The sequence below is a fragment of the Prionailurus bengalensis genome, chromosome E1, assembly GCF_016509475.1.
Source record: "Prionailurus bengalensis isolate Pbe53 chromosome E1, Fcat_Pben_1.1_paternal_pri, whole genome shotgun sequence".
Classification (NCBI taxonomy): domain Eukaryota; kingdom Metazoa; phylum Chordata; class Mammalia; order Carnivora; family Felidae; genus Prionailurus; species Prionailurus bengalensis.
Genome location: NC_057347.1, coordinates 60895991 through 60922038, shown reverse-complemented (window position 1 = coordinate 60922038; position 26048 = coordinate 60895991). Strand labels below are relative to the sequence as shown.

The 26048-nt window shown below is 57.5% G+C and overlaps 2 protein-coding genes across 7 annotated transcripts in view; one reads left to right on the top strand and one right to left on the bottom strand.

Annotated features, from left to right (window-relative positions):
- The window catches only part of B3GNTL1 (UDP-GlcNAc:betaGal beta-1,3-N-acetylglucosaminyltransferase like 1), a 98633-nt gene extending 82132 nt beyond the window's left edge, over positions 1 to 16501 (top strand). For 3 of the 5 annotated variants that reach the window (XM_043585487.1, XM_043585490.1, XM_043585489.1), the window contains 6 exons: positions 269 to 393; positions 5341 to 5476; positions 5565 to 5633; positions 5979 to 6053; positions 12687 to 12789; positions 14975 to 16501. In XM_043585487.1, coding sequence (XP_043441422.1) covers positions 269 to 393; positions 5341 to 5476; positions 5565 to 5633; positions 5979 to 6053; positions 12687 to 12767 — 486 coding nt within the window. In that variant the 3' untranslated portion in view covers positions 12768 to 12789; positions 14975 to 16501. Of the gene's footprint in view, positions 1 to 268; positions 394 to 5340; positions 5477 to 5564; positions 5634 to 5978; positions 6054 to 12686; positions 13835 to 14974 lie in introns of those variants that run through there. The other 2 variants (XM_043585488.1, XM_043585486.1) reach the window with 2 other exon arrangements.
- TBCD (tubulin folding cofactor D) overlaps positions 15647 to 26048 on the bottom strand; it is a 159022-nt gene continuing 148620 nt past the window's right edge. For both annotated transcript variants that reach the window (XM_043585483.1, XM_043585484.1), the window contains 5 exons: positions 23247 to 23336; positions 22843 to 22930; positions 21785 to 21894; positions 19630 to 19714; positions 15647 to 15841 (listed from right to left, as the gene is read on the bottom strand). In XM_043585483.1, the coding sequence (XP_043441418.1) occupies positions 15827 to 15841; positions 19630 to 19714; positions 21785 to 21894; positions 22843 to 22930; positions 23247 to 23336 (388 nt within the window). In that variant the 3' untranslated portion in view covers positions 15647 to 15826. The remainder of the gene's footprint in view (positions 15842 to 19629; positions 19715 to 21784; positions 21895 to 22842; positions 22931 to 23246; positions 23337 to 26048) is intronic.

Sequence of the window (26048 nt, the reverse complement as noted above, 5' to 3'; positions counted from 1 at the left end):
GGGGGAGCATAAGCGAGGGTGACTCTGGGGCCTTTCGTCCACCCCTGTGACCCTAGCTCTTCCTGGCCATCACGTCCTCATCCTGAGAGACGTCCCCACACTCGAGTGCTGGGCACGCCAGTGACACTGGAGCCTTGCAGATGAGGCTGGGCGTTACTCCCCACCTCCAGTCACCTGAACTAGTGCTCACACGGAAGCCTCTGGCACAGGTGTGTCTTCTGCGGTGAGCGAGACACCAGCAACATCGATGCTTCTGTTTCCCCCGCAGGGTGAGCCGGAGGACCTGTTGTTCTTCTACAGCCACCTCAGAAAGGGCGGCGGGGTCATCCGCGTGGACCAGAGCCTCCTCCTCTACCGCTACCACCCCAACGCGGCCACACACTCTGTCCTCGAGTATGTACGTCCCAGGCTTCCAGACCTGGTCTGGGGGCCACGAGGGGCCAGGGTTGAGCATGAGGGGCTGAGGTCCAGGGTCAAAGGTGAGGGGTTAGGGTCCAGGTCGAGGTCCAGGGTTGAGCATGAAGGACCAGGGGCCAGGGTCGAGCGTGAGGGGTCAGGGTCTGGAGTTGAGGGTGAGGGGCCAGGGTCAAGCATGAAGGGCTGGGGTCGGGGGAGAGGCCGGGGGCCAGGGTGGAGGGTGCAGGGATGGCCAAAGTCTAAGCCAGGATCAGTGGGGTAGACACAGGTCACCTGGGGTGGGTCTCTACCCCAGGTGAGCGTGGCCGGTGTGGGTACACAGAGTCTGTGGCCTTCATGGGGGAAAGCCGTCCCAGGGTCTGTGGTTGCTGTTTCCCCAGGATGAAGGCCACGTCTGTTCCCTTTTTCACAGTGAGGTAGAATCTTGCGTACGTGTCCCGTTGAAGTGTTGGTCTCAATTGCCGTGAGCTGACGGCAGCCTCCCAGTGAGCCTGGTGCCCGTCTAACTTGGCTACAGGTGGGCTCATTGTGCCCTCTCTGCCCCCACCGAGGGGGCTGCTGTGATGGCATTTGCTCGGCCCCATGTCCCCAGTGGCCGGCGTGTCCTCGGGCGTGTCCTGCCCGGGCAGGAGGGGTGGAACATGGAGGAAGGCGAAGCGAGGGAAGGGGCGTCTTCTTGTTTCTTCGGTTTGAACTGTGCGTGCATGGGCACGTTTCTCACAATTACAAGTGTGTGTCCCCTTGGTGCCTCACAGTTGTGACACGGCTCACTTTTGGGAACAGGGTTGGAGGAACTGGGCCCTCTGAATGCGAAGAGCTTGACCCCGGGGCGCGTTCCTGTCTTGGAAGCAGTGTTCACTGTGCTTGCCTGCAGGGTGTGAGAAGGCTGCAGCTTCTCAGCTGAGCGCCCTCGTCTGGGGAGGTCTGCCATCCACCTACACGGGGGGCGTGGTGCCAGTCTGTGTGACGGTCACGTATGGGGCCCAGGTTGCGGTATCCATGTTGACTCGGGAGGTCAGGCGTATTGTTGCATGTTGAAACTTCCGTTTTCCAGCTTTCAGCAGGAGAGCTCGATTTTGGTTGTCCTGTGTTAAATCTGAATTTTTATATAATAGCTTTGGTGGGGCATCATTGTTTTGGGTTTATTGTCATGAAGCTGACTCTGTGCCAGTGTGATTTACACCCAAGGGGAAGAGGTCATGTCACAGGACAAAGCACCAGATGTGTGTGTGTCTAATCACAGTCTCCACGTGAAAAACCCCAACAGAAACAGTCCGCAGCTACAGTTGGAGGTTTTGTGCCACGTTCCAGTGACTAAGAGAAACAGGGAAGTCTGCCAGGGTACTGGAGTCACACTGGTAACCTTGACTTGACTCGGGACATAACACTTGACCACAGAAGACGTTGTCCCTTTAAAATGCAAGATGGACAATACTTTGGACCAGAAAACAACTCTGAATCAATTTCAAATGATTGCAGTCATACAAGGTATGTTTTATAACCACATAGAATTAAATTAGAAATCATTAACACATCCTAAAAGTCCAAAATACTTGGAAATTAGGCAACCAAGGGAAAAAAAATCACACAGGAAATTAGAAAAAAATTTAATTTGATGAAACTAAAATGGTCACAATTTATAGAATTCAGCCGGAGCACACAATCCACACATTTGCCATGAACGATTGAAAACACAGTTAAGGCATCTGTGTGGTGGCCCCAAACATAAAATGCTTGTGGGTAAATTTCACAAGGTGTGTGTATGTCTGCAAAGTCTGCAGGAAATCCAGGAAACCCTGTAGGGCGGACGCAGGGGCGCCACCTTCGTGGTCGGAAGACTCAGTAACGTTGGTGCTCATTCTTCCCAAACTCGCGGTCCCAGGACAGGAGCCTGCTGGCTTCTTTGTGGAAATTGATATCTTGGTTCTGAAATCCTCGTGGAAAATTAAAGGACCCAGAATGGCCAAAACAGCCTTAAAAAGAGCAAAATTTGAGGACTCACCGCGCTAGATTTCAAGACTTACTCTGAAGTCTTACACGGCGGTCAGGAAACAGCAACAGCATTGAGAGAGATCAGGGAAACAATCCAGAAATACACTCAAAATTGTATCACAGATTGATTTTCAACAAAGTCTCCAAAGGCATTCAGTGGAAAAGGAAAGTATTTTCAACAAGTGGAACTAGATATTCACATGAGAAAAAAAAGAAAGAAAATCACAGACCATACAGAAAAACTAATTCCAGGTGGATCTTAGATATAAATACAGAAACAGCTAAAGTAGAAAGCATCTGGAGCAAACACTAGGGGACGTCTTCACAACTTCAGGGCAGACAAAAACTTCTCAGGATGTGAGAAGCATTCACCATTTAAAACTTCATAAAGTGGACTTGATAAAAATTAAAAACCTTTGCTCATCAAGAGACACCGTTCGGAGGCTGAGTGGCAGACTGCATTCTGAGAGGAGACGTTCACAATCCATGTATCTGAAGGGACCAAATGGGAGGCACGTACAGGACCCCGAGCACCCACGAAGAGAGGCAGAATACTTCAACAAACACAACATTTCACAAAACAATACCGTGTAATACGTAAATAATGTAAACCCACTACACCTCCAACAGAAGGGCTAAAGGTAACGTCTGCCGATTCTAAAGGGTGAAAGAGTGTGGCTCTACCAGAACTGTCATACTCTGCTCTCAGGAGCGTAAAAGTACATCCTGTCTGGAAACCTGGCATTCTTTAAATTAATTAATATCCCCGGTGCCCCAGCAGTCCATGTGTGGGTGTTTAGGCAAGAGACGTGAAAGCATCGTTCAACCTATTGCTGCTGATATAGCCAAGCACTGGGAACAACCCAAATGGCCATCAATAATTGAACAGATAACCACTGATAGACACAGGGACCGGGGTTAATGTCAAAGCAATATGGTCACTAAAGAGGCCAGACACAAAAGATGCTTTTGCGGGATGGTGCTTCCTGGAAGCGCTCCCACCAGGCAGAAAGCATGCTGTTCGACACCACAACTACTGCACAGTGGGGAGGAATTGCCGCTGGCGTGTGCACGTGGGACTGGATCCAGTGCTTGGTGACAGTAATTAGAACTAGATAGAAATTAGATCCATGACATAGGGGACATTGGGAACCCCCCCATGCCATCAGGGCTGGGACATTGGGAACCCCCCCACACATGCCGTCAGGGGTGGGACTCCACCACATGCCATCAGGGCTGGGACATTGGGAACCCCCCCCCCCCACGGCCATCAGGGGTGGGACCCTCCCCATGTGCCATCAGGGGTGGGACGTCGGGGCTCTCCTCTGTCATCATCGCGAACGTTCCCATCTGTGTGTCCTCACCTTAGATTCTCAGAAGACAGGGGAAAGGGATCTCTCTGTAAGGACTCAGTGGTGGCCCACAGTGTGGCAGGAGCCCGCGTGTCCAGGAAGGACCAGCTGCCGGCCACTGGGCTTTGTCCCCACACGCCCTCATCTTGTTTGCATGGGATCACTGTCTTTTATGTTGAGAGGTTTCTCTCTTTTTTGCAGCGTGAGGCTTTGCCACCCACAACACAAAAGAAGTGATCTCATGTTAGTTTCTGTGTTGGATTAAATGCTTTGAGCTGTGAGTGGCAAAACCTCAGAGTAATGAGCTTTAATTACACCCCCGGGCTTGTTGGGAGTTGAGTTTCCTCAGACTCTGCCCAGAGGCCCCCCTGTGAGAGCTCTCCCGGGTTGTCCTTGTATTTTAAACTGGGGATGGCCAGCGGTTACCTCATTGGGCAATTTTCACCCTATTTCCCGCGGCCACCTTCCCAGCCCCACGGCCAAGGCCAGCACGGTGGGTGCGCGGCGGTCACGCCTTCCCCCGCGTCTTTCCACTTGGACCACATGCAATGGCTCCCTGACCGCACGCGCTGCCCGCTGCCCTTCCCGCATGAGCACCACCTTCTCCTATGGCCTCTCTGACCCAGCGGCCGCCCGGGGACAGGAAGGCCATAGCGCGTGGGCATGTTCTGGTCTGCGGGTCGCTGGCCATGCTGCTGCGGGAACTGTCCTGTTTTCCATAAGGCACGTGTGTTTGTGACAGTTTCTAAATTGTATCATCACGTGCCGGCATCTCAGGGCCCCGGACACCTGAGCAGACTGGAGGTGCGGGTGGCCCCTTGCGCTGCCTCATCCCTGAGCTCCTGGGTCGGGGCTGGGGCACGTCTTCAAACGTCCACAAACATGCTGGGGCATCGTGATAATAAGTTTATTTATTAGAGAGCAAGTCGGGGAAGGGGCAGAGAGAGAGAGAGAGAGAGAATGAATCCCAAGCAGGTTCCAAGCTGTCAGCACAGAGCCCAACGTGGGGCTCAATCTCATGACCCTGGGATCATGACCTGAGCTGAACTCTAGAGCCAGACATTGAACCAGCTGAGCCACCCAGGCGCCCCTGCCCTCCAAATTCTTAGCGATGCTTTCACGCCTGTGATTTAGGCCCTTTTCACGTGTGACCACATTAAACAGGAAACAGCTGAGTGTGCCAGCCCCCCACCCCCGTAGTGGCTGGGCCTCCAGTCTGCTTGTAGCAAGGTGCCTACGGAGGGGTCCCCACGTGGACCAGGCGGGAAGCTCCCGCAGGAAACCTTCACCTCCAGGCGGCTCTTGGGACATGCCCAGGCTCTTGTGCTCGCCTGAGCTCACCTGACATTGGGGTGGCTACGTCCCCTCAGGCTCCCCAGGGTCTGTGCCTGGTGTCCCTTGGGTCCATGAGGATGCGGCCCTGAGAAAGGCATGCGCCACTGGGTGTGAGGGTGGGTGAGGCAGCGTGGCCCTCGTTCACCCTTCATTCCTTCAGCCAATGCCAGGTAGGGAGGAAGGTCTGGGGACAGCTGGGGGCCCCGCCCACGTGGTTCACCCCCCCCCCCCCGTGCCCCCACAGGACCACCATCTGGACCCATCGCGTGCGCTTTCTGGAAGAGTGGGCGCTGCCACACTGGGCCACCTTCACCATCTGGAACGCGGGCAGGCAAGGCCGCCGGCTCTATCGCAGCCTGACAGCCGGGATGCGGCGCAAGGTGGGTCCCCGTCCCCCTCGCCGTCTTCCCCCTCCGCCCCACGCCTCCCACCCTCCCCGTCCCTGAGGCTGGTGTCCTGCACCCCCAGGTGGTTGCTTTCTGTGACGTGGACGAGAACAAGATCAGGAAAGGCTTCTATTGCCATGAAGACTCTCAGGTGCGTGGGGCCCAGGAGCCCCTCCAGGGAGGGCCTGGGTCACAGATGGGTCACCACCCCTACCCCGCCAGGAAACAGAGCAGCCAGTGTGCAGAACCTTCCTCCCCGGGGAAGGCCGCCTGCAGCCACACAGCTGCCAGGCCCAGCACAGGTGAACCCATTTCCTGGGCGACTCGGGCCCCAGAGTGACCAGTGTCCCTGCCTGGCCCGTCTTCCCACTGGAGGGGACCTCAGGGCCAGACAGGGGTGAAGGCTGCGGGGCGGCCACAGGTGCGCGTGTCTGGCGCGTCAGGGCGTCCCGAAGGCCAGCACAGAGCCGAGCCCACGACGCCTCTCCTCCCTCAGGAAAGGCCGAAGCCTCGGGTTCCGATCCTGCACTTCCGAGCTGCACGGCCGCCCTTCGTCATCTGCGTGAAGCTGGTGAGTGTCAGCCGTGGCTGGGCTCCACTGATGACGGCGTGGCTGGAACAAGGCCCCAGCTGTGGGATCAAGACGTCTGACACGTGGCCAGGCATCCAGGCCCTTGGCTTGGGCCACCTGTCTGGAGCCGTGGTCTCTGGCCGGGGGTGGTGACCGCTGCTCTCGGGGGTCCGCTGGGGTGTTGGGAGAGGCTGCCACGGTGCCTGTGTAAAATGGGCTGCATTTCTATAAAAGCAACGTTTTTTGGAAACCTGCTCAGTGCCAGGCCTGAGGCACCTTCCGGGTGCTGATCAGATGCTGTGGCAGAGACGAAGGGTGGAAGGTGGTGGAAGTGTCCCTGAGACACCCCTCTGACCCAGCACCGTGGTCCCCGTGCCCAGGGCCGTCCCGAGAACCCTCTCCACCACATCCTCCCCACCCCCTCCGCAGGGTCCCGGGGACACGGGTGCCCGCTTCTCAGCTCCGGCTTTGTGTTGGGATCATGCAGCGGGGTCCTAGGGACCCCGGTCTGCTTGCCCGCGTCAGGCTGGCCTGTGAATCTACTTGCTGAAATCTGGCTGTGAGCCCTGGTCACATCCAGCCTGGCAACAGCAAGGGCACAGTCTGGACGTTCTCGTGCCTGGAGACCTGAAGGGTCTTGGGAGGCCCCACCCCCAGCCCCCACCCCCAGCCCCCACCGCCTTCGTGAGACTTCCAGCCGGCTCAGCCCGCCTCTCCTGCCAGACGTGCCCGTAGGGCCGCCTCTTGCCTTGCTGACCTCCAGGCACTCTGCACAGACTCTGGTGCCCGTCCTCCGTCCGTTAGAGCCGCAAACATTTTCTCCCACGTGGGACTTGCCTTTCCATGGAGGCTTCCAGGAAAGGTTACTTCCCACACGGGGACATTCATAACCTTTCTCTTATGATGAACACCTGTGTTCTGTGGAGGAAATCCTTCTCCGGGGTCGGAGAGCTGCATTCTCACTTGTATAAATATACATGTCATCTTTCACATTTGGATGCCTAGTGCACCCCAGCTACGGGGCCAGTGGGCTCAGGTTGGCGGGACGGGCATGCAGGGCCCAGTGCTTGCTGCGGGGGGGGGGGGGGGGGGGCACGGGATGGACGGGGACACGTGCCACCTCTTCCAGCAGCTGCCAGCCCGTGAGGCTGAGCTGGAGGCGCAGTAACCAGGGCACCAGGAGCCTTCGTGGAGGCGCAGTCTGTCCTGCTCTGAGCCTTGGGTTCGGGGAGGGGGCGCCCTTCTTCCCCGCTGGCTGCCTTAAGACCCTGTGCGGCCAACACCTCAGGTCGGGTGGGGCCGGTGGCCCAGGGAAGGGCCCCCAGGTGGGGCTGGGAGCACAGCTCCAAGGGGCTGGACTCTGCCTCTTGCTGGAGGGGCCATCCCAAGTCCCAGCCTGTGGAAACTGCCAGAAGCAGACACGTGTTGTCCCAGGCTGCTGTGCCGGTGCTGACCCGTTCCTCAGCGACAGATGACTCACTTACAAGGTGGCGGTTAGAGCCACGTGGCCGTGAGCCTTCCTGTGCGGTTTGTGCGGAAGCGTGTCCGTCTCTCGGAAGTGGGGGGTCACGGGGTCACCGTGTTCAATGTTTGGGGAACTGCAGTTTTCCACAATGTGGCACCATTTCGCGTTCCCACCGCAGCGCAGGGGCACCAGCGTCTCCACGCTGTCCGCTGGCGGTGGTGTTCCAGCCGTCCGGTGGCTGCTAAGCGTGCGTGGTTTTGATCGTGCGTCTTCCTGACAACTGATGATGCCAAGTGTTTGCAGCTGCTTGTCGGCCGTGCAGGTGTCGTCCTGGGAGAAAGGTCTGTTGGTGTCCTTTGCCCGTGTTTTATCTGGGTTTCATCTTGTCGAGCCGGAGTTCTTCGTGTGTTCCAGATGCAGACACCCTCTCCTGTTCTACAGGTTCTCCTTTTTCTCTCTTGATGGGGTCCTTTGGTACAAAAAGTATTTCATTTTGACAAAGTCCAGTTTATCTGTTTTTAACTTAGTTGCTCATGTTTTTGGTGCCACAGCTAAGAAACCACGGCCAAATCCAGGCCCGCCAGCTTTCCCCCTGCATTTCCTTCTACGAGTGTCATGTGTGGTGTGCAGATGGCGGCCGGCCCCGTTCTTGGGCACGTGGCGGTCTAGCTTTCCGTGCACCACGGCTGCGGCAAGCTCCTGTCCCCAGCTGTCACCCGGAGGTTTTGTCCTGCTTGTCTGTTTGCCAGCTTGGCCCTGTTTATTTACTGCTACGTGGTGACAATCACAAGCTAGCCCCACACAACACACGCTTCTTACCTCACAGAGTCTGTGGTTCAGAAATCAGGCACCAGAGGTGGGGCCCAGAAGCGAAGCTGCTGGTGAGGTGCCAGCCAAGACGCGGTCACATGGGGAGGCTTGCCCGGAGCAGGGTCAGGACTGTTGGCAGAAGCCAGACCCTGGAGGATGTCGGACCAAGGGCTTTAGTGCTTTGCTGGCTGTTTCTTGCCACTTGCCCCGCCCCCACCCCATCCCCACCCCCTCCTGCAACGTGGCAGCATATTCTCTCCAAGCTGGCAAGGGGCAGGGTCTGCTAGCAAGACGGACCAAGTCACACAGGTGACGTCCCACCCCTTAGCTGTGTCCCATGGCCGGTCCTGCCTGCGCTCCAGGGGAGGGGGTGACACAGACCCACCTCTGCCCACCTGGCTTTGGGTTTTCTGGTTTGAAAGCAGTTTCCTAAAAGGAAAGAGGCTGTTTAAAGCCAAGGTAAGCAAGGTTCCAAGTCGCCAGGGAGACTGGATGGATAATTATAAGGTTGTACAGGGACACTTCGATTCTGCACAAATGTACACGTAATTTTTCAGAGGAGACGAGCTCTGCTCAGAGTCTACTTCTCTGGGACCAAAACTGCCGGCAATTAGAACGCTCCCCACAATGAAAACCCCTCCTGGCAAGCAGGCTTTGGGTGGGAGGTGAAGCTCTTTTCCCATCCCTCACTCTGTGTCCCTGGAGGGACCCCCACAGGCACCAGTTTCTTGTATTTTCGGCCAGAGTCAGCCAACACAGACACAAATGTGTGGGATTTCTCTAAGCAAATGGCAGCATGTTATACATACTTTTTCTGTATTTTGCTTGTTTTACATGATGTATCTTGCAGATTATTCTGTATGAACCCGCTGGTACCATCTGACTGTTATCTTGTTTTTAATGTTTATTTATTTTGAGACACAAAATAATGTTCATTTTGTGACACACGGGAGCAGGGGAGGGGCAGAGAGAGAGGGAGAGTCCCAGGAAGGCTCCGTGTTGTCAGCACAGAGCCCAGTGTCGGGGCTGGATCCCAGGCTCCCCTGTCGTCGTCTTTTAATCAAGCAAACTTCCTAGCACATCTCAGCCTTATCCCCAAAGCCCCAGGAAGCCAGCCGCATTCAGCCATCCCCACTGTTCCCGTGCGGTGTGTCCCCCATGTGGCTATCCCCCCATTTGTGTCCCCGTGCAGCCGTCCCCCATGTGGCATGTGTCTGTGTGCCATGTCCCTGTGCAGCCTCCGTGGCCGTTGTGGGTTCTGTGCTCCCAACTCCCCCCACCCCCAACATTGGGAAGCAAATCCTAAATTCCAACGTTATTTCCCAAGAAGATAAAAACCTTACAAAATTTACTCTGAGACAGAGATGTCACACCCAAAATTCCCCACACCCATCTGGTCGGAGGTCCCAGGGGCCTTCTGTGTTCTGCTCTTCCGTGGCTTGTCGGATCCCTCGCTCGCATCGGGGGGCACCTGCGTGTCTCCGTGCGGCCTGGGGCCCCGGGGTCACACACGCTCCCTCTGCACAGGCGGGAGGCTGGCGCGGCTCCAGCCTGCGCGGCTCCAGGGGCGGTTGCCCCTCAGGGCCCCCCCACCACCCCTGCTCCTGTCGGGGGCTGGACAAGTTCCGGGAGGAGGAACCCCTGGGGATTCGTGTGGTATCCGCACACTGTTCGCTTGTAGGGAGGTTTCACCCCTTATCATCCGGTTAAGTCTCAACACACCTTTAGACCATTTTTATCATTTGCTATCAAACATACTGGTGCAGTGAATATATACGTGGAATTTTGCTCTGTCCCAGGAGGGGGCGGTAACATTCGCCCCCACCGGTGACCCTCCCTGCCCGCCCCCTGCAGCGTGGCCAAATTCCGCCATGTTTTCACATCATGGGGGAAGGTCTGTAAGGCCTTGTTACGGGTACGGAGGGTGTCTTTCCACAAGTTTAAAAGGATCTTTATTTCCCTTTTGGTGAATTATCTATTCATCAGCCCATTCTTCTTTTGGTCTGTTAGTATTTTCTTTATATGACGACAAAAGCCTCTGTGATAGGTCTTGTGAATTTTTCTGTCATTTGACTTTATTTTTGCCTTTTAGGAAAATTTGTTTAGATATCAAATTAATTGATTTTTGTATGGCTTTTGGAGGTTTATTCGTTCTAAGACATTAATTCCTCAATGTGAAATTTTAAAGCACATTCTCCAGGTTTGCTTCTGAGATTTCTGCTTTTTACTTTATCTCTGACCACTAGGATTTATTTTGCTGTAAAGATTAGAGATTCAGGAGCACCCGGGTGGCTCTGTCGGTTAAGTGTCTGACTCTTGATTTCAGCTCAGATCATGATCTCACGGTTCAGGAGTTCGAGCCCTGCATCGGGATTCTCTCTCTCTCTGCCCTTCCTAACCCCCAATACACACACACTCTTAAAATAAATACAAATTTAAAAATAAATAAACTAGGGACTCAAAGTTTTCTTCCCATTTGGATGCCCACTTGTCCCCAAATAATTTGGGACTATTTGGGGAATTCCTATCCTTTCTAATAAAGAGACACTGTATTTTTATGTTGGATCTACTTCCGGACTCTTGGTCTACAACTGTCTGTCTGTGCACCAGCACCGTTAATTCCTGGGCTTTATGGTATTTACCGTTTAGGAAGACAAGCCTTCCTCCACTCTTTTTTACAATTTACCTCACAATTTTCTTTTCTGGATAAACTTTTTTACTGTGAACTACTAACACATTCAGACGATGGCCTACACATGGCCCACCACCTGCTTTTATGAATAAAGTTTTATTAGAACACAGCATATTATGACCACCAAACGGTCAATGTTACTGTATGGCCCTTTAAGAAACACTGCAGACATCTGCTCTAGAACGTGCTGCACAGGTTAATGTTGTGCCCAACAAGTGGCCCAACCCACGTCAGAAAAAAGCCTTCCCGCAGAGCTGCCCCGATGCACATAATTTCTTTGCTAATTATTCTGCCGTGTGTGTATGTGTGTGTGTGTGTGTGTGCAACCCCAAACCATACGGTCTGATGCTGTTTCTGTAGTTTGTGCGAAGGAGACTAAATGTCTGTGCTGTCACTCCACATCACCTCTGAGGCAGACTGAGCGCCCTTTCTTGTTGCCTTGCGGCATTCAGTCGTGTGAATGTCACACTGACGCCCGTTTCTGGGTTTATCCAGGAGTGGAAGTGTGGGTCCCGGACTGCACCCCCAAGGTGTCCTGTCAGGGCCAGCTCCCCGAAGCTGGGGCTCAGGAGGGGCTGTGGCTCTCGCTGTGGTTTTAGCATGCGCATCTGAGTGATGAGGCTGAGTGCCTCCCTTCTCTGGGACGCTTCTGATCGGGCTCCCCCCACTTGGTGGGGGCAAATCTTCCCCTGACAACTTCTAGAAGTTCTAATGTCTCTGGTTCCTGATCCTTTGTTGGTTATGTTAATTTACGGAAGCGTCTAACTTCAGTGGCATCTTGTTGAGAGGGAGCCCCCTCCTCCATTCCTCTCTGGGCCATAGTGGAGCTTGGCTGGCCTGAATACAGGCGTTTCCTTTGAAAGTTCCAGGCGCAGAGATTACGGGGGGAAGGGGGCGGAGCTGAGAATGGACAGCAGGTGGAGGAGAGTGCAGGAATTTCGGGTCTTTCCCATTTAAGCATTTCTAGCGGTGCCCAGTGGTCAAGGGTGTGCATGCTGGGCCCAAGGACAGAGGAACCCAACGGGGTGAACACTGGGCCCCTTGCATCCGGCCAAAGGCCTGTGGCATCTGGGACAGGCCACCAGGTGAGGGACTGGCCGGAGCCACAGCTGTTTCCCACTCAGGGAGCCATGCGGCCTGGCCAGAGCCAACACAGGCCAAGCTGAAGCATTATCAGCTCTGGGGTCATCTCAGGGAGCTCTTGGGGCCACAGGTAAGCCCTGGATAGAGACTGACTCGAGGGTCCTCTCCCCAGTACAGGGCTGGGGCCAAGAGGCCAGAGGGGTCTGCTGACAGCTCCTGGAGTCCGGGCTGGGGCCTCTGCAGCAGGGGCAGGGCATGGACGCGGATACGTGGAGAGGGAAGGAAGCCAGGTGGCCTGGACCAAGGGGTGAAGGGGACAGCTCCCTTCTGCAGGGAGGGGCCAGGTTCCAGCTCGGGGGGGGGGGCGCCTGGGAGGATCCCCACCCCCCACCTCCCATCGGTGACCAGCAGGACTTTGTGGCCAACTCTGGCAACATCCCCACCCCGTGTCCACCCCTCCCCTCTTAACAGAGAAGTTCACAGCAGAGCACCTGGCAGGCAGGCCCCCTTGGGGGGGATCTGTGGGGGCCACAGTGTGGGCCGGGGAGCCTTGATTGAGCCAGACTTGCTGTTCCTCCCACAGGACCTCACCGGGGGCGCGTTTGAGGACAACCTGCGGTCGCTACACCTGCAGGAGGGCCGGGACTTCCTTCACTTCAGCTGAGGGCCTGGACAGCTGCCTCCAGGTGCGCCAAAGAGCCCAGGAGAGAGATCGAGGGCGCCAGGGAGGGTGGCCAGTGGTCCCCAGAGGGAGCATGCCAAGCGGGAGGTGGCACCGAGTGCGTGTGGGGCTGGCCCTTCACCTGGAGGGCACGCGCCTGTGTTTCTAACCAGGGTGGGGTGGACACGCGGTAAAATGAGGGGCCGTGAGCCCACGGCCTGAGGAGCGTGTCCCTGACCGCCTGTGGGGCGCATACTCTGCTCTGCCGCTGGGGGCCCTGCACCGCCGTCACCCAGCGTGTCCGTCCCGCCAGGAGCTCGTTAGCTGACGCTCCTGACGGACCCTGTGCCACAAGGACAAACGCTGCTGGGGGCTGCAGTCCGGCTGTCTGTGTCGATCTCAGGCCAACCCAGGGGCACGGTTCCCGTGTGACTCGGTTAGAGATGTGGAAACACAGACCAGCAACTGGGAGCGCAGGCTGTGTGCTCAGAGCCCGCGGGGCGGTGTCTCCCGGTCCCGTGAGGTGGCAGGGACTCAGCGTGGGAAAGGGGGGCTCAGGTGGCCCGCTGGCTGGGAGAGCACGTCTGGCTTTCTCTGGTTGGTCCTTGCTCGCAGGAGGGGCCGCTTAGGGGGGCTGGCAGTTCTCAACCGCGTCCTGGCAGCCTCGGGCTGCTGGCTTCGGGGTTCGGGGTTCTCGCTTGGTTTCCTGAACTGGCTGCCGCAGGCCGTGGGCGGTCTCGCACCTTGTCTCTCAGCTCCGGGAACCCCAGTGCTCAAACCCAGGTCGAGAGCAAATCCCGTCAGCCGTGAGCGACCAAGTCGCCTTTCGCTGCAGGTGAGGGAGCCAGCTTCCTCTTTGCCTCTGGACCCAAGGCCGTTGACATGCTGCCTCGTCGGCGACTTCTGCCGGAGGTGGTCAGGAGCCTGCGCCGAGAGCTCATACGAGGAAGGCTGGGATCCCGGGCTCGCAGGGTCTGTGTTCCGAGTGCAAAGCTCGGGAGGACCAGCATCCTGCCACAGTGCTCAGTGTCTTCCAGAAACATGTCTGCTCGTTATACTGCCTACCTTTTGCTACTCTTGTCTGTTTTCAAATTCTGCTTACTCCCCACATTAGCCATCGTTCGTTTTGTGTACCCGGGGTCACTGTCTGCTGACCGTGCCTCCCTGCACAGAGACGCTCGGCTGCCCACGCTTTACCCAGGGTGTCACCGCCGTCCCCTTTTGTCCTCATTCACGCCACCGCGGAGGGCACAACCACACAGGGTCCCAGCTTGGCATAACATCCTACCCCCAAGAGGCCACCACAGCGAAGCTTCGCCACCAGTGTCGGGCTGGGCAGACACGGATACTCAGGATGCAGCAGCTGCTCACGGGGACTGAGCCGTGGCTGTGTGTACACGTGGCCCCGCCAGCCCCCCTGCACGTTCCACCCCAGGCACACTGGCTTCCTGCTCCCCAAGCTCACCAGATGCCCCTCTCTGTCGGGCGCCCACCTGCTTGCTCGCTGCTCCTTTGCAGGGTTTCCCGACCACTTCCCTCCAAGACAGCCCAACACACTGGCCGTCGCGTGTGGTTCCGGGCCCTGGAGCTGCTGACCGGGACGGTCCACGTTTGCTCCTGGCCACACTCCCAAGTTGTGAGTGCACAGAGCCCCCGTCCTGGATCCGTCACCCGGACCCAGGGGGGGCTCCAGAACCTGCAGCTGCAGGGAGGGTGACCCCGGTCACCTGCGTCCAAGCGAGGGTGACCCTCAGGGTCCGACGTGGCCGAGGGTGAGCAGGGGCGCTGGGCCGTGTGCGGCCCGTGGTCCGTTCAGCTTTCCTCACGCTGGCGGGTAGAGCTCTGAGAGGCAGGGCCTCTGCGGGTCTGTGTGCAGCGACCGGTCTCCGTGTGTCCAAAAGGGCCCTTCTTTGGAATCTTGTGGATTTTTAAACACAAGAAACAGTTCATCTTCTTGGTTCTCAGAAGCCGTGTGCTGGGTCTTCTGCAGCCAAGGTCCAGATGCTGCTCTGCAGGGCCGGGCTCCCCACCTGCCGTCCTCCGGCCCCCGCCAGCCAGGGGTCCTCTAGCTCGTCCCCCTCTAGCTGGTCCCCCACCTATGATGGAGTAAAATGGGAACCCCCTACTTACTTCAGAGAAGGAAGCACATCTTAAGGCTCGAAATACAGTGAAAGTTAATTCACAAAGTAACATACGACTTTCCCTTCCAGAGGGTCTGGCGGGACGCCGTCAGGGGAGCACACAAGGTGAACGTTCCCACATGGTGCCTCGGCCCAGGCAAGGAAACCACTCCCGCTGAAGGACGCAGCAAAAGCACCTGCCGCTCGGCCCCCGTCCCCGTGCACGCCGGAGAGGGCAGCTGGCTCCCCGGCCCTGACCCCGTGGTCTTGGCGCAGGGCCCCGACCCCAGCGCGGCCACCGCCTTCGCCTCCGGTGTGGGCGGCAGCTCCCACGTCCAGCCCGCAGACGAGGCGCAGCCCCGCGAAGCGCCATGCACACCAGCCTCACTGAGGGGCCTGGGCTCTGGGGAAGACACACCTCGCCAAGGTGAGTGGGTGCACCGTAGTGCTTCCCCACATCACCGGAGAACCCGAGATCCGAGGACACACGCTCGCAGGGCTGTTCGCTGGGTTCCCGACTCCCGACTCGAGACTCTGCTGTGGGGGCACAGCCGGGCTCAGGCAGGATGCTTGGGTTGCCCACAACCGTGTGAGGGCAGGTGACCACGTGCAACGCCCACAAGCACCGGGCACGATGGGGTGAGGCAGAGGCAAGGTTGGGCGCCCACCCCTTGGCCGTTTCTCTGGCCCGTCTAGGGTCGCTTGGGGCCACCCTCTGCCCCCCAGGCCCCCGCATCAGCATCACACACAGAGACACAGAACTGCTCAGAACATGATTTTATAGACGGGGTTCCCGTGGACGTGAAGGCAAAAGCACCAACATCCCAGGGCACGTGAAAAGCCACCGCCGCCGTGGTGACGAACTCCAAGTCCCTTTGCGCCGTGTCCAGCTGTCCCGTGCTGTCATCAGGCTCCTCCCCGCTGCCAGGCGGGCAGGGGGCCTCAGCGGGTGCCAGACTGTTGGGGACACAGCACAGGGTCAGACCACCAGCACCACCCCCTCTGGGCCCCCATTTCCCCAGCCACCCAGGACCCTGAGGCCGACATAACCCCAAGGCAGCGGGCAGAGGATCCCTGTACTTTTCCACAAACGTCATCCACTGTGTGTGAAATTTTCCTGATAAAAGCATATTTACTTGGGAAGCTGGCACTGCGCTTGGCCAGCTGATTGCACCCCTCGCGGAGCCCCCTGGTGCCCAACAGAAGAGTGGGCAGGGCCACCACACTGTGTGGCACCGGAGCAGATGCAGGAAATAACAATGTGATTCCAAGCCTGAAGGAGAAGAGACTGGAAAGCTGACAGGACACGGCGAGGAGAGGGGTCCCGCCTGGTGCCGCCCTCCCGCTCACTGCGTGCTCTCGCGGTCCCTGCTAGCAGAGTAGCAGCCATACAAGTGGGGGCTGTGAAGCGATAAACCCTTCAAATCCAGGTGAGGCCAAGAGAAAGAAACAGATCAAGCCATAACCAAAGATCATAGATGTAAACCCAAACCCATAACCACACGTTAAATACAAGGGGACAAAACTCCAATTAAGATACTCAACTGGATTAAATACAGAGAAGACCTAACTACCATTTTTTTTTTAATTTTTTTTTTTTAATGTTTATTTATTTTTGAGACAGAGAGAGACAGAGCATGAACGGGGGAGGGTCAGAGAGAGGGAGACACAGAATATGAACAGGCTCCAGGCCCTGAGCTGTCAGCACAGAGCCCGACACGGGGCTCGAACTCACGGACCACGAGATCGTGACCTGAGCCAAAGTCGGCCGCTCAACCGACTGAGCCACCCAGGCGCCCCTAAGGTCAAGTTGGTCTGCCTTGGTCTTTGGAACATTCACTCTTAGAAGCTTGACCCACTAAAGGAGCACCTGGGTGGCTCAGTTGGTTAAGCTGACAACTTTTTTTTTTTAATGTTTTTATTTCTTTTTTGAGAGAGAGCGCGCACGAGCGAGTGGGGGAGGGGCAGTGAGAGAGGGAGACACAGAATCCGAAGCAGGCTCCAGGGTCTGACTAACTACCATTTTTAAGAGACCCATTTAAATGTAAGAAAGGAAATGGTATAAACATCCAAAAATCTAGTGCAGTTGGGTTACCCCTAAAGTAGACCTGAAGGCAGGAAGCACTTTTACAGATAAAGAACATTCCGAGTGACGTCACTTCCAACGTGTCGCAACATCGCAAAGACGAGAACAAGGTGCTGCGCGTTCTCGGCCTGTCAGAGAAGAGAGGCCGCCCCTCTTCTCTCTCTTCCAGACAAGAGGGCTGGAGTCGGACGTGGGCAGACCCTGCCGGGAGCAGAGACCACCGGGCAGAAGGCACACCTGATGACCAGACTCTGTGGGCACCATCTTGGGGGGACCCTGGGAGCACCAGGCTCACTGGTCATGATCCTGGAAAGTCCCCCACACTCTGGGTGTCTCCCCTCCAGGGAAGAGGACTGCCAGAGCCCCTGGCACCTGCAGGGGCACAGGGGGACAGAGCTGCCCCACGGGAGCCCATGGCTGAGGTCCACTCAGATGACCGGAGACTGCCACACAGCCCACTGCTTCCCCGGCAGGGCTCCAGGGCCACGGCCGTGGGTCCTCTCTCAGACTCCGATGCTCCAAGGCGGATGGTGCGGGGACGCCCAGGTCAGGGCACGACGCGCCGGAGAAGCTGCGGCAATACTGAACAGAGGGGCCCCTGTTGGAAAGATGCAAACCTCATGATCCTGAGGCCCAAGTTCCTGTTACCAGCACAACGGGTCTGGCTTCCAACAAAAACTTACAAAACACACCAAGAGGTGAGAAAAAGCAACTGGGAGAGATGGCACCAACATCTAGACCAGACTCCGATACGGCAGAGTTGGGATAATCAGACCAGGGCTTAAAACAAGGGATGACTCATGTGGCAAGGGCTCTGCTGGGGCAAGTGGGCACCACCAAGGACTGATGGGCAGTGAGAGTAGAGGTGGAAAGTCAAGGAATGAAAGGAGACACCAGAAATCAGGAACATGCTTACAGAAATGAAGACGGGACACGGCCAGAGAAAGAATCTGTGAACCTGAAGACTGGTCGATAGAAACTTCCCAAACTGAAATGCTGAGAAAAAAGAATGGAAAAACAGAAGAGAGTATCCAAGACCACAGGGCAGTTCCAAAGCCGTAAAACAGAGTCCTGCGTACTCAAGGCCATGAGACTCTATCACAGACGTCTATTCTCGCCAAGTGGACCCAGAGGCTCCAAGTGACCTCGGCCGAATACCTGGCTGATTCCCTGCTGCAAACTGATGACGATTCTGCAGAGGTTTCTGAAACCCAAGGGGGCTAGGAGTCAAGATGGTCTTGGAAAAATAAAACCCAAGACAGAAATGCACGAGCACCACGACATCTCACAAGACCCACGCCCGTGTCAGCAAGACAGGCCAGTGCCGGATTACAGACAGATCGTGCAGGACAGGACCCGAGAGGACAGTCATGCATCACTTTGACCACAGTGACAGCGTGGCCAGAATGGGGCTGCACGGACTGCATGTGGAAGAAGCGTCTGCTGGCCTTTCCCTGGCACCACACACTACTGCCAGTCCCGAGTGGCCTCGCGTCTACATGTGGGAGGTAAAACAATAAAGCTCTTAAGAAACACTGAGGAGACACGGCCTTAGAACCGGCAAGACCTTCAACAGCTCCTCGAACAACAGAGCGGGACGAGATGAAGGCTGGAGCCCGGAACCCTAAGCCGCGCCCCCTGCCCCCAAGCAGATATTTGCAGATACAATTCCAGGGCCCATGCACACCACAGAGCCCAGAGACAAAAACACTGAAGGGGACACACAGGCCAACAACCGCAGACGGGGTGCTGGCCGCGCCCACCACCTGCACCGCACACGCAGCCCGAGCACCTTCTGGAATCTGCTCACCAGCATCTCGTGCAGCAACACTCTAGCCCGGAAGCCCGCCCAGGGGCTCCACCCTTGAGCCAGGTGCCCGTTGCGTGTGTGCACAGAGCCGGACCGCACGCGCTCCCGCGTGGATGTTCTTGCTCAATAAAAGCTTGGCAGCAGCCAGGGTCCAAACCCAGGTCCGGGGGAATACAGCCAATGGGCAGGATCAGGAACGAGGGGCCAAGGAACCAGCCCCGTCCCCAGCGGTCACAGAATGTGCTGCTGCGCTCTGCCAGAGCCCACGGCCTGAGGAGACACTGACCGTGAGTCTGTCCTGATTCCCTGCAAGCACACACACGAGAGCCTAAAATCTGATGGTCACGCAGAACCTGGAGGGAGAGCTCAGGGCCCTGCAACCTCAGGACACCGCAGCCACAGTGCACAGGCCAGGGGCGTGGAAACCCTGGGGTGACAGAGTCCCAGGACCAGACGAGTATCCAGGGAGGTAGTGATGGTGGAAACCGGCCTGAGGCAGCCTCCCTTCGGCCGTGACGGAGGAGCATATCTGAGAGAGTGAACTAGGTCACTGACAACTCCGCTGAGGGCTGGTGGCGCAGAGGACGTGTCTGGGAGCAGTGCCCACAGGACACACCTGACACACGCCTGGTGGGGACGTGCACGCAGGAGCCTGTGAGACTCATCTGGCTTTGGGAGGAGGAGCCAGCAGAGTGTACACGGGGCAGGCGGGGTGAGGGCACGCGCCCAGCAGTCAACGTGACCCAGAACGTTCCAGACTGGAGCTTGGTGGCTCCTGGGAGCTGCACTTAGAGGCCTTGTGTGGGAAGGGCCCCAGGTTCCCAGTGTGGCCGAGGGCCGCGTGGCTACCTTGGGGACCAGCTGAGGTCTGGGCACACCGAGGAGGTCACACAGGCGGTTCCGCTGGCCTCTGACAAGCGGGAGCTCCGCATCCCTGGGGAAGAAGAGGCAGGAGCAGCGTCAGCCATGGCACGGTGCTCGAGCTGGGACCTGCCTCACGTTTGAAGCTCTCAGGAGCTGCTGCCGGGTGCACAGGACCCCAGCACCTCTGCTTCAGTGGAGGCAGGGAAATCGGCAGCTGCCAAACCCTCCCTCAGGTGCGGGGGCAACGGGGGGGGGTGTGGCCCCAGACGGGTGGCCCGACAGGGACAGAAACGCTAAGGCCCGAGAAGGTAGGGCAGGTGGGTTTTTGAGTTTTATTGGACTTCAGAAGCTGCTTATCACTTTAATTAAAAATAAAGATTAAAGGGCTGCCTGGGTGGCTCAAGTCGGTCGAGCGTCCGACTTTGGCTCAGGTCATGATCTTGCGGTTCATGAATTCAAGCCCCACGCCGGGCTCTGTGCTGACAGCTGGGAGCCTGGACTCTGCTTCGGATTCTGTGTCTCCCTCTCTCTCTGTTCCTTTCCTGCTCACACCCTCTCTCTCTCTCAAAAATAAATAAAAAACATTAAAAAAAATAAAGATTAAGTTATATTTTTCTTTTGAAACAAGAAAAAAATTACTTTAAAATTCTCTGGAATTTATTCCAACACCAAGTGTGGTGGGAAAAGCGCCCCGTGCACCCCACACGGTGAGGGGGGAGGGCCGGAGCCATGGGGCGCAAGTGACCTGGAGTTGACCACGTGGCAGCACCCTCCACAGAGAGAACTCACACGCTCCCCACAGATGTTTGCAGGGCGGGCCCTGGGGACGGGGTTAGGTCAGCAGCCCGGCTGTTCAAAACGTGGGTCACCCACACCTCCCGAGCCCACATTTTCGGTTCTGGAGCTCTCATGAGCGGCTTGGCAAAGACGTTCATCAGAGTTCCCTCCTCCCCAAGATCTATGTATCCCTGAAAACCTCCAGGAAGCCCTGAAACCAGAGGCCCTGTTTTGTCCTGCACGCCCGAGCACGGGAGCCGGCCTCTGGGGCTCTGTGGACAGCTCAGCCCTCCTAGGGAGGTCACAATCTCAGGGGAAACACACGTAAGCTGGTTATGCGTGTCCTCACCTGCTGATGCGAGCGCACCAACCTTACCACCGGTGCCTCCATGGGCCACCGCCTGGCCTAAGATGGGCAGTGAGCACAGCCGTCACCTTGCAGATGGCACGTGTGGGTGAGCAGCATCCCCCACACGGCTGTTGTGACCTGTTATCTGGTGCACCCGATCAAGCCTGCGCTCACGGGCTGTGCCTTTCCCGCTCTCGGCACTGTCCACGCATCCTTCTCCATCAGCCCCGCCCCCACGTAACACACCTGCTGTCCCAACTTACCAAGTCCAAAAGCAAACGACACCTCAGGACACTGCACCTAAAACCAGCTCTGGGGCCCAGCTGTGACTTGAGGGACCCACGAGAAGCCAAAGGCCCTGGACACCCTGGGAAGGAACCGGGTATCTGGGACGAGAGGGCTGGGGAGGGGGAGGGGCAAGGGCAGGGGAACACCTACTCTCTGGTCTCCTTCCACCCTTTCTGACGTTTGGACACGTCCACGTGTGGCCTTTGCCACCACAGCCTCCTCTGTGGGGAGCTGGGCGTGGCGGCACCTGTCCCCTTGGAGGCCCTGGCCACAGTGCTGGCACGTCCCCGCAAAGGGTGAACCCCGCCCCCTGCCGCTCCCCTCTTGGCACTTCTGATGCTGCAGTTCGGGGGCAGGAGGAGCCATTCCCAAAGTGACCCCGACCCCATCAGCACCCAGAGCCCATGACGCAATTACTTAACAAAAGCGGCCCAGAGAGAAATAAACAATTAGCTTCTAACCAATCAGTGATCAGAACCACCCACCTTTTCACTTTGAACATTTTCCCACCTGAACTAGAGGCACCTCCTCCCCTCCCCGTGTCCGCGGGGCCTGCCCAGCGCCCTGGGTACAAACAGGGCCACCACCTCATGGTAACGCCATCGAGGGCTGGGAGCCTCACTCTCCTCACCCCTTCAGAGGGTTTCTGGGGGACACCTCGGGGACAGGAAGGGGGGCTCTGGACATCCCTATTCACCGAGGTGCCGCAAGGGACCTTGCACTCACCAGGCCGTGGTGCCCAGCACAGCCATGACCTCATCCAGGACGTCCTCACGCATGATGTCACCGTAGGTGAGCAGCATCTCGTACACCTGGCTGGCCGTGGTCTTCCGGATCTGGGCAGGACATAGTGCATCAGCAGGAAGACAAGGCCCACAGAACCCAAGGAGAGTGACAGAACCCTGCTCAGGGAGCAGGGACATGGGGCCAGGCACGCCCCCAGGTCGGACTGGAACCTGAGACCCATGTAGCTTGTTAAAAGGAAGAAAGTGACCTGGGGCCCTGGCCACAGCTGGACCCATGACAAGCAAGCCACGGTGTGGGCTGCTCTGTTCCCTGCTGCCCCACAGCAGCCTTATCAGAGAGGAGCGAGGCCACACTGTTCTTACTAAAATGCATCACTAAAACCCGCCTCCTCAGGGCACCTCAGGGGCTCAGTTGGTTGAGGGTCTGACTCTTGGTTTTTGTCTCAGGTCATGATCTCACGATTCATGGGATCGAGCCCCACATGGGGCTCTGTGATGGTCAGTCTCTCTCTCTCTCTCCCCCTCCCCCTCTTGCATGTGGACTCTCTCAAACATTAAAAAAAAAAACAAAAAAAAAAAAAAAAACCCTGCTCCTCACCCAGGAACCCACCTCCCCTGTTTTCTTCTCGAGTTGCCTGCCTGCAAAACACCTTGTGGGGCGGGTGATCTCAGAACCCCGGGCCCACCCCCAGGGTTCCTCAGTCGGCAGGTGGGGCAGCCTGAGAATCTGCATTTCTGGGGGGCGGGGGGGGTGGTGCTGCAGCCGGCCCAGTGATCCCCACTTTGAGAACCAGTGTGTCCAATACAAGCATCACTTTTGCCTCCTAGCAAAGTGGCACGTTTGCATTATCTGAAGAGTGGTTTTTCAGCCAGTGGAAAATGGAACTCCCGGGACACGTGACCCGGGTGGGTCAGGCTGCAGCACCCGCCATTCATGGGGCCCCCACATGCACCCTGTGGGGTGTGAGCCCGGCGCTGCCCCCAGATACGGCCCCAGGTGCCAGCGCGTGATCGGGGAGCAGCCGCAAGCACACTCACCACAGGGAACGGGTGGCAGAGCAGCAGGCACAGCTGCAGGAGCACCTTCCTCCTCACGTCGCCCGGGAACCGCACCATCCCGCAGAACCTGCGGAGTGACGGCCCAGGTGAGCACGGCCCCGCGTCCGCCCCCCAGAACCCGGGCGAGCGCGGCCCCACGTCCAGCATCCCCTGGAACAACACATCCGCCTCTCCGGTGTCGGGTGAATCGGGTCTGTTTCGAGGAAAACCTGCCTCCGGTGAGGACGCCCCCGAAGAGACACAGCCCCTCCCCGGAGGCCATCTGCGCTGACCCCTGGGACCGACAGGCTGTCCGCGGAAGTCGGAACACCGACTCCAGAGTGAGTGTCTCCCGCCTGACAGACCCTTCCTTTTACCGTCACAACGAGGAACTGGAGACTTACACAGCGACGCTTGAGCGCAGTTTCTGCACATCCTTAGACTTCTTGATTTCCTCCTTGCAAAGCGCAAGCAGCTTCCCGCCGAAGGGGTGGCTGCAAGGGAAGGACGGGACACCAGAGAGAAGCTCTCAGAGCACGCGGAGCACGGACCCACTGTGGCATCTGGTGCAGCGCTGCCCAGGTGACCAGAGGGCCGTGTCCCTCAGGGTACCACAACAGGTTACGTTAATGGGCTCCTTTACCAGCACAGGACGGATGGCCGCCTGTCCCTTTCACGTGCCTCCCTGTCTTCGCCGACGGGAGCGGGGGGCGGGGGGCAGGTGGATCCCAGGCACGCCACAAGGGAAAGAATCAGGTGCACCAGACGGTAGCACCAGCTAGTGGGGCCTCAACGCAGGACCAAGGGAAGGGATGGCCATCTCATAACCAGGCCTGGCCCCGGGGCCAAGGAGAACCAGGCAGCGGCCAGAGCATGGACACGTGTCCTACACTCTGCACAGCTGATGACAATATGGGGGGTCAGGACAGCAAAGTCCCTGCCAGAGAGATCCGCTCCTCTGTCTCCAGTGTGGCAGCCATGCGGGGGGGGGGGGGGGGGGGGGGGGGGGGGGGGGGGGGGGGGGGGTTCTACTGCCCCTGTGCTCTCCTCCCCGGCTGCTGGGGAGACGTCCTGTCCTCAGGGACAGTGGCCCTCAGTCTCTCTCCATCAGCTTGCACCCCGACTGCCCCCTCCGCGTCCCTGTCACCCAGAGTGGTCACCCAGGTGCACCCTGTGCACCTCCAGCCCCTCGCCTCCACAGGCTTCTCCCCACGGCTCACCGAAATGCTCATCAGGGACCAAGTGACCACCGTGTCAGTAGGGGCCACAGTCACGCCGTCCCCAACCTACGTGATCACCAACGACCCTGCTGTGACGTGCTCCAACTCTGCCTACTTCCCAGAGGCTTTGCTCTCTCCTGCTCCTCGTCCTCCTCATAAAAATGCAACACCCCACAGAGCCATCGGTCCCTTCTCTGTCTACACCCGCTCCCTTGCTGATCTCCCAGTTCACACACCACCCACCCTCTTTCCACTGGGCTCCAGCCTTGAAGAGCCATCCCTCTGGGATGTAATGAGCATCTCAGACAAAACATCTGTGACCTGGACTGAACGTCTGCATCCCCCGAATTCACACGTTGAAGCTGTGATCCCCACTGTGAGGGTATTACCAGCTGGGACCTCGGACACAATTAGGTCACGAGTCTGAGTCCCCCGATGGCATGAGTGTCTTCATGAGAACAGACACACGAGATGACCGCCCTCTGCCGCGTGAAGATAGCAGGAAGGGTCTCTCTGCAAACCAGGACCTGAATCGCTGGCACCCTGACCTCAGACCCCCTGCCTTCAGAACTGTACGGACTGAGTGTCTGCTGTGTAAGTGGCTCTGCGGCCCCACCTGCTCTCCTGTCCCGCTGCAGTCTGTTCCCGCACACCCGCGTCTGGGCCGCGAGAGAAACTGCTGGCTTACAGCCACCTGCACAGAAGCCCCTCCCTGCCTGGACCCAGAGACCATTCTACAGGCAGCAGCTAGAGTTTCCGTTCCCCCCGCTCCAAGAGGTGAGCCTGGCACCACTGGTGCCTCACAACGAAGGCATACCGACCTGCCAGAGGAGCCCGGTGTGCTGTCCCCAGCCTCCAGCTGAGAGGAGACCCAGAGCTCGGTCTCGACACAGGTATGCACCTGCCAGACCTAGAAGGCGACCCCCAGGTGGGGGAGCACCTCTCTGGAATGTGGAGCTGGGAGGGCCTGGATTGCTACCGCTGCCCTCGAGGCCCAGAAAGGGCGAACAAAGTTGCCGTGGCCACAGGTTACCTGCACACGCTCGGCGTCCGGACGACGAGTAAGCAGACAAATGAGAAAGCCCAACCCCCAACACCATGGGCTGTAGAAACCAGACAGCCCAACGAGGACGGAGACCAGAAGCACACGGAAAGACCCCAACACCACGTCCAGGAGGGCAAAAAGCTGGCAGGCTGGGAAACAAACTAAAGAAAAAGCTGCATCTGAAAAATACAAAAACCGAAAATAAGAACCGCACACCTCAACTTGGCCGTTTTCTGACTCGGGTCAGAAATGTGCCAGGAGATGGGGCACCTGGGTGGCTCAGTCAGTTAAGCGTCTGACTTCAGCTCAGGTCATGATCTCGCAGCCAGTGAGTTCGGGTCCCGCATCAGGCTCTGTGCTGAGAGCTCGGAGCCTGGAGCCTGCTTCGGATTCTGTGTCTCCCTCTCTCTCTGCTCCTCCCCCAATCACACGCTCTCTCTCCCTCTCTGTCTCTCAAAGATGAATAAATGTTAAAAAAAAAAAAAGAAGAAGAAGAAGAAGGAGGAGAAGGAGAAGGAGGAGGAGGAGGAGAAGAAATGTGTCAGGAAAGAATCACAGGTGGAGGACAGGTCGTGGGATGCAGCGTGGCCTTGGGGGAGCTGGGGCAGGGGAGGGGCGGAGCGTCTACAGATTTTTCTAGAACACAGAAAACAAAATCGCGTTTTCAAGTTTAACAAATTTGTGGCAGGACAGACAAGTATGTAATCAACAACTAGACCCATTGAATGGGCAGTGGAGATTTCTTGGAGAGAAAACTTCAAAGGAGGCAGGAAACCCAGACTGCCTCTGTCAGACTCCAGACTTACAGGCAACATCTCAAAAGCAATGGAAGTCAGAAGAAAGAGGTTTCGGTCCCGAAATAAAACGTCTGTCTAGAGTCCTATGTGCTCTGAAAGTAACTCGCGAACAAAATCATAAAGGATTTACTGCCAGTGGACCTC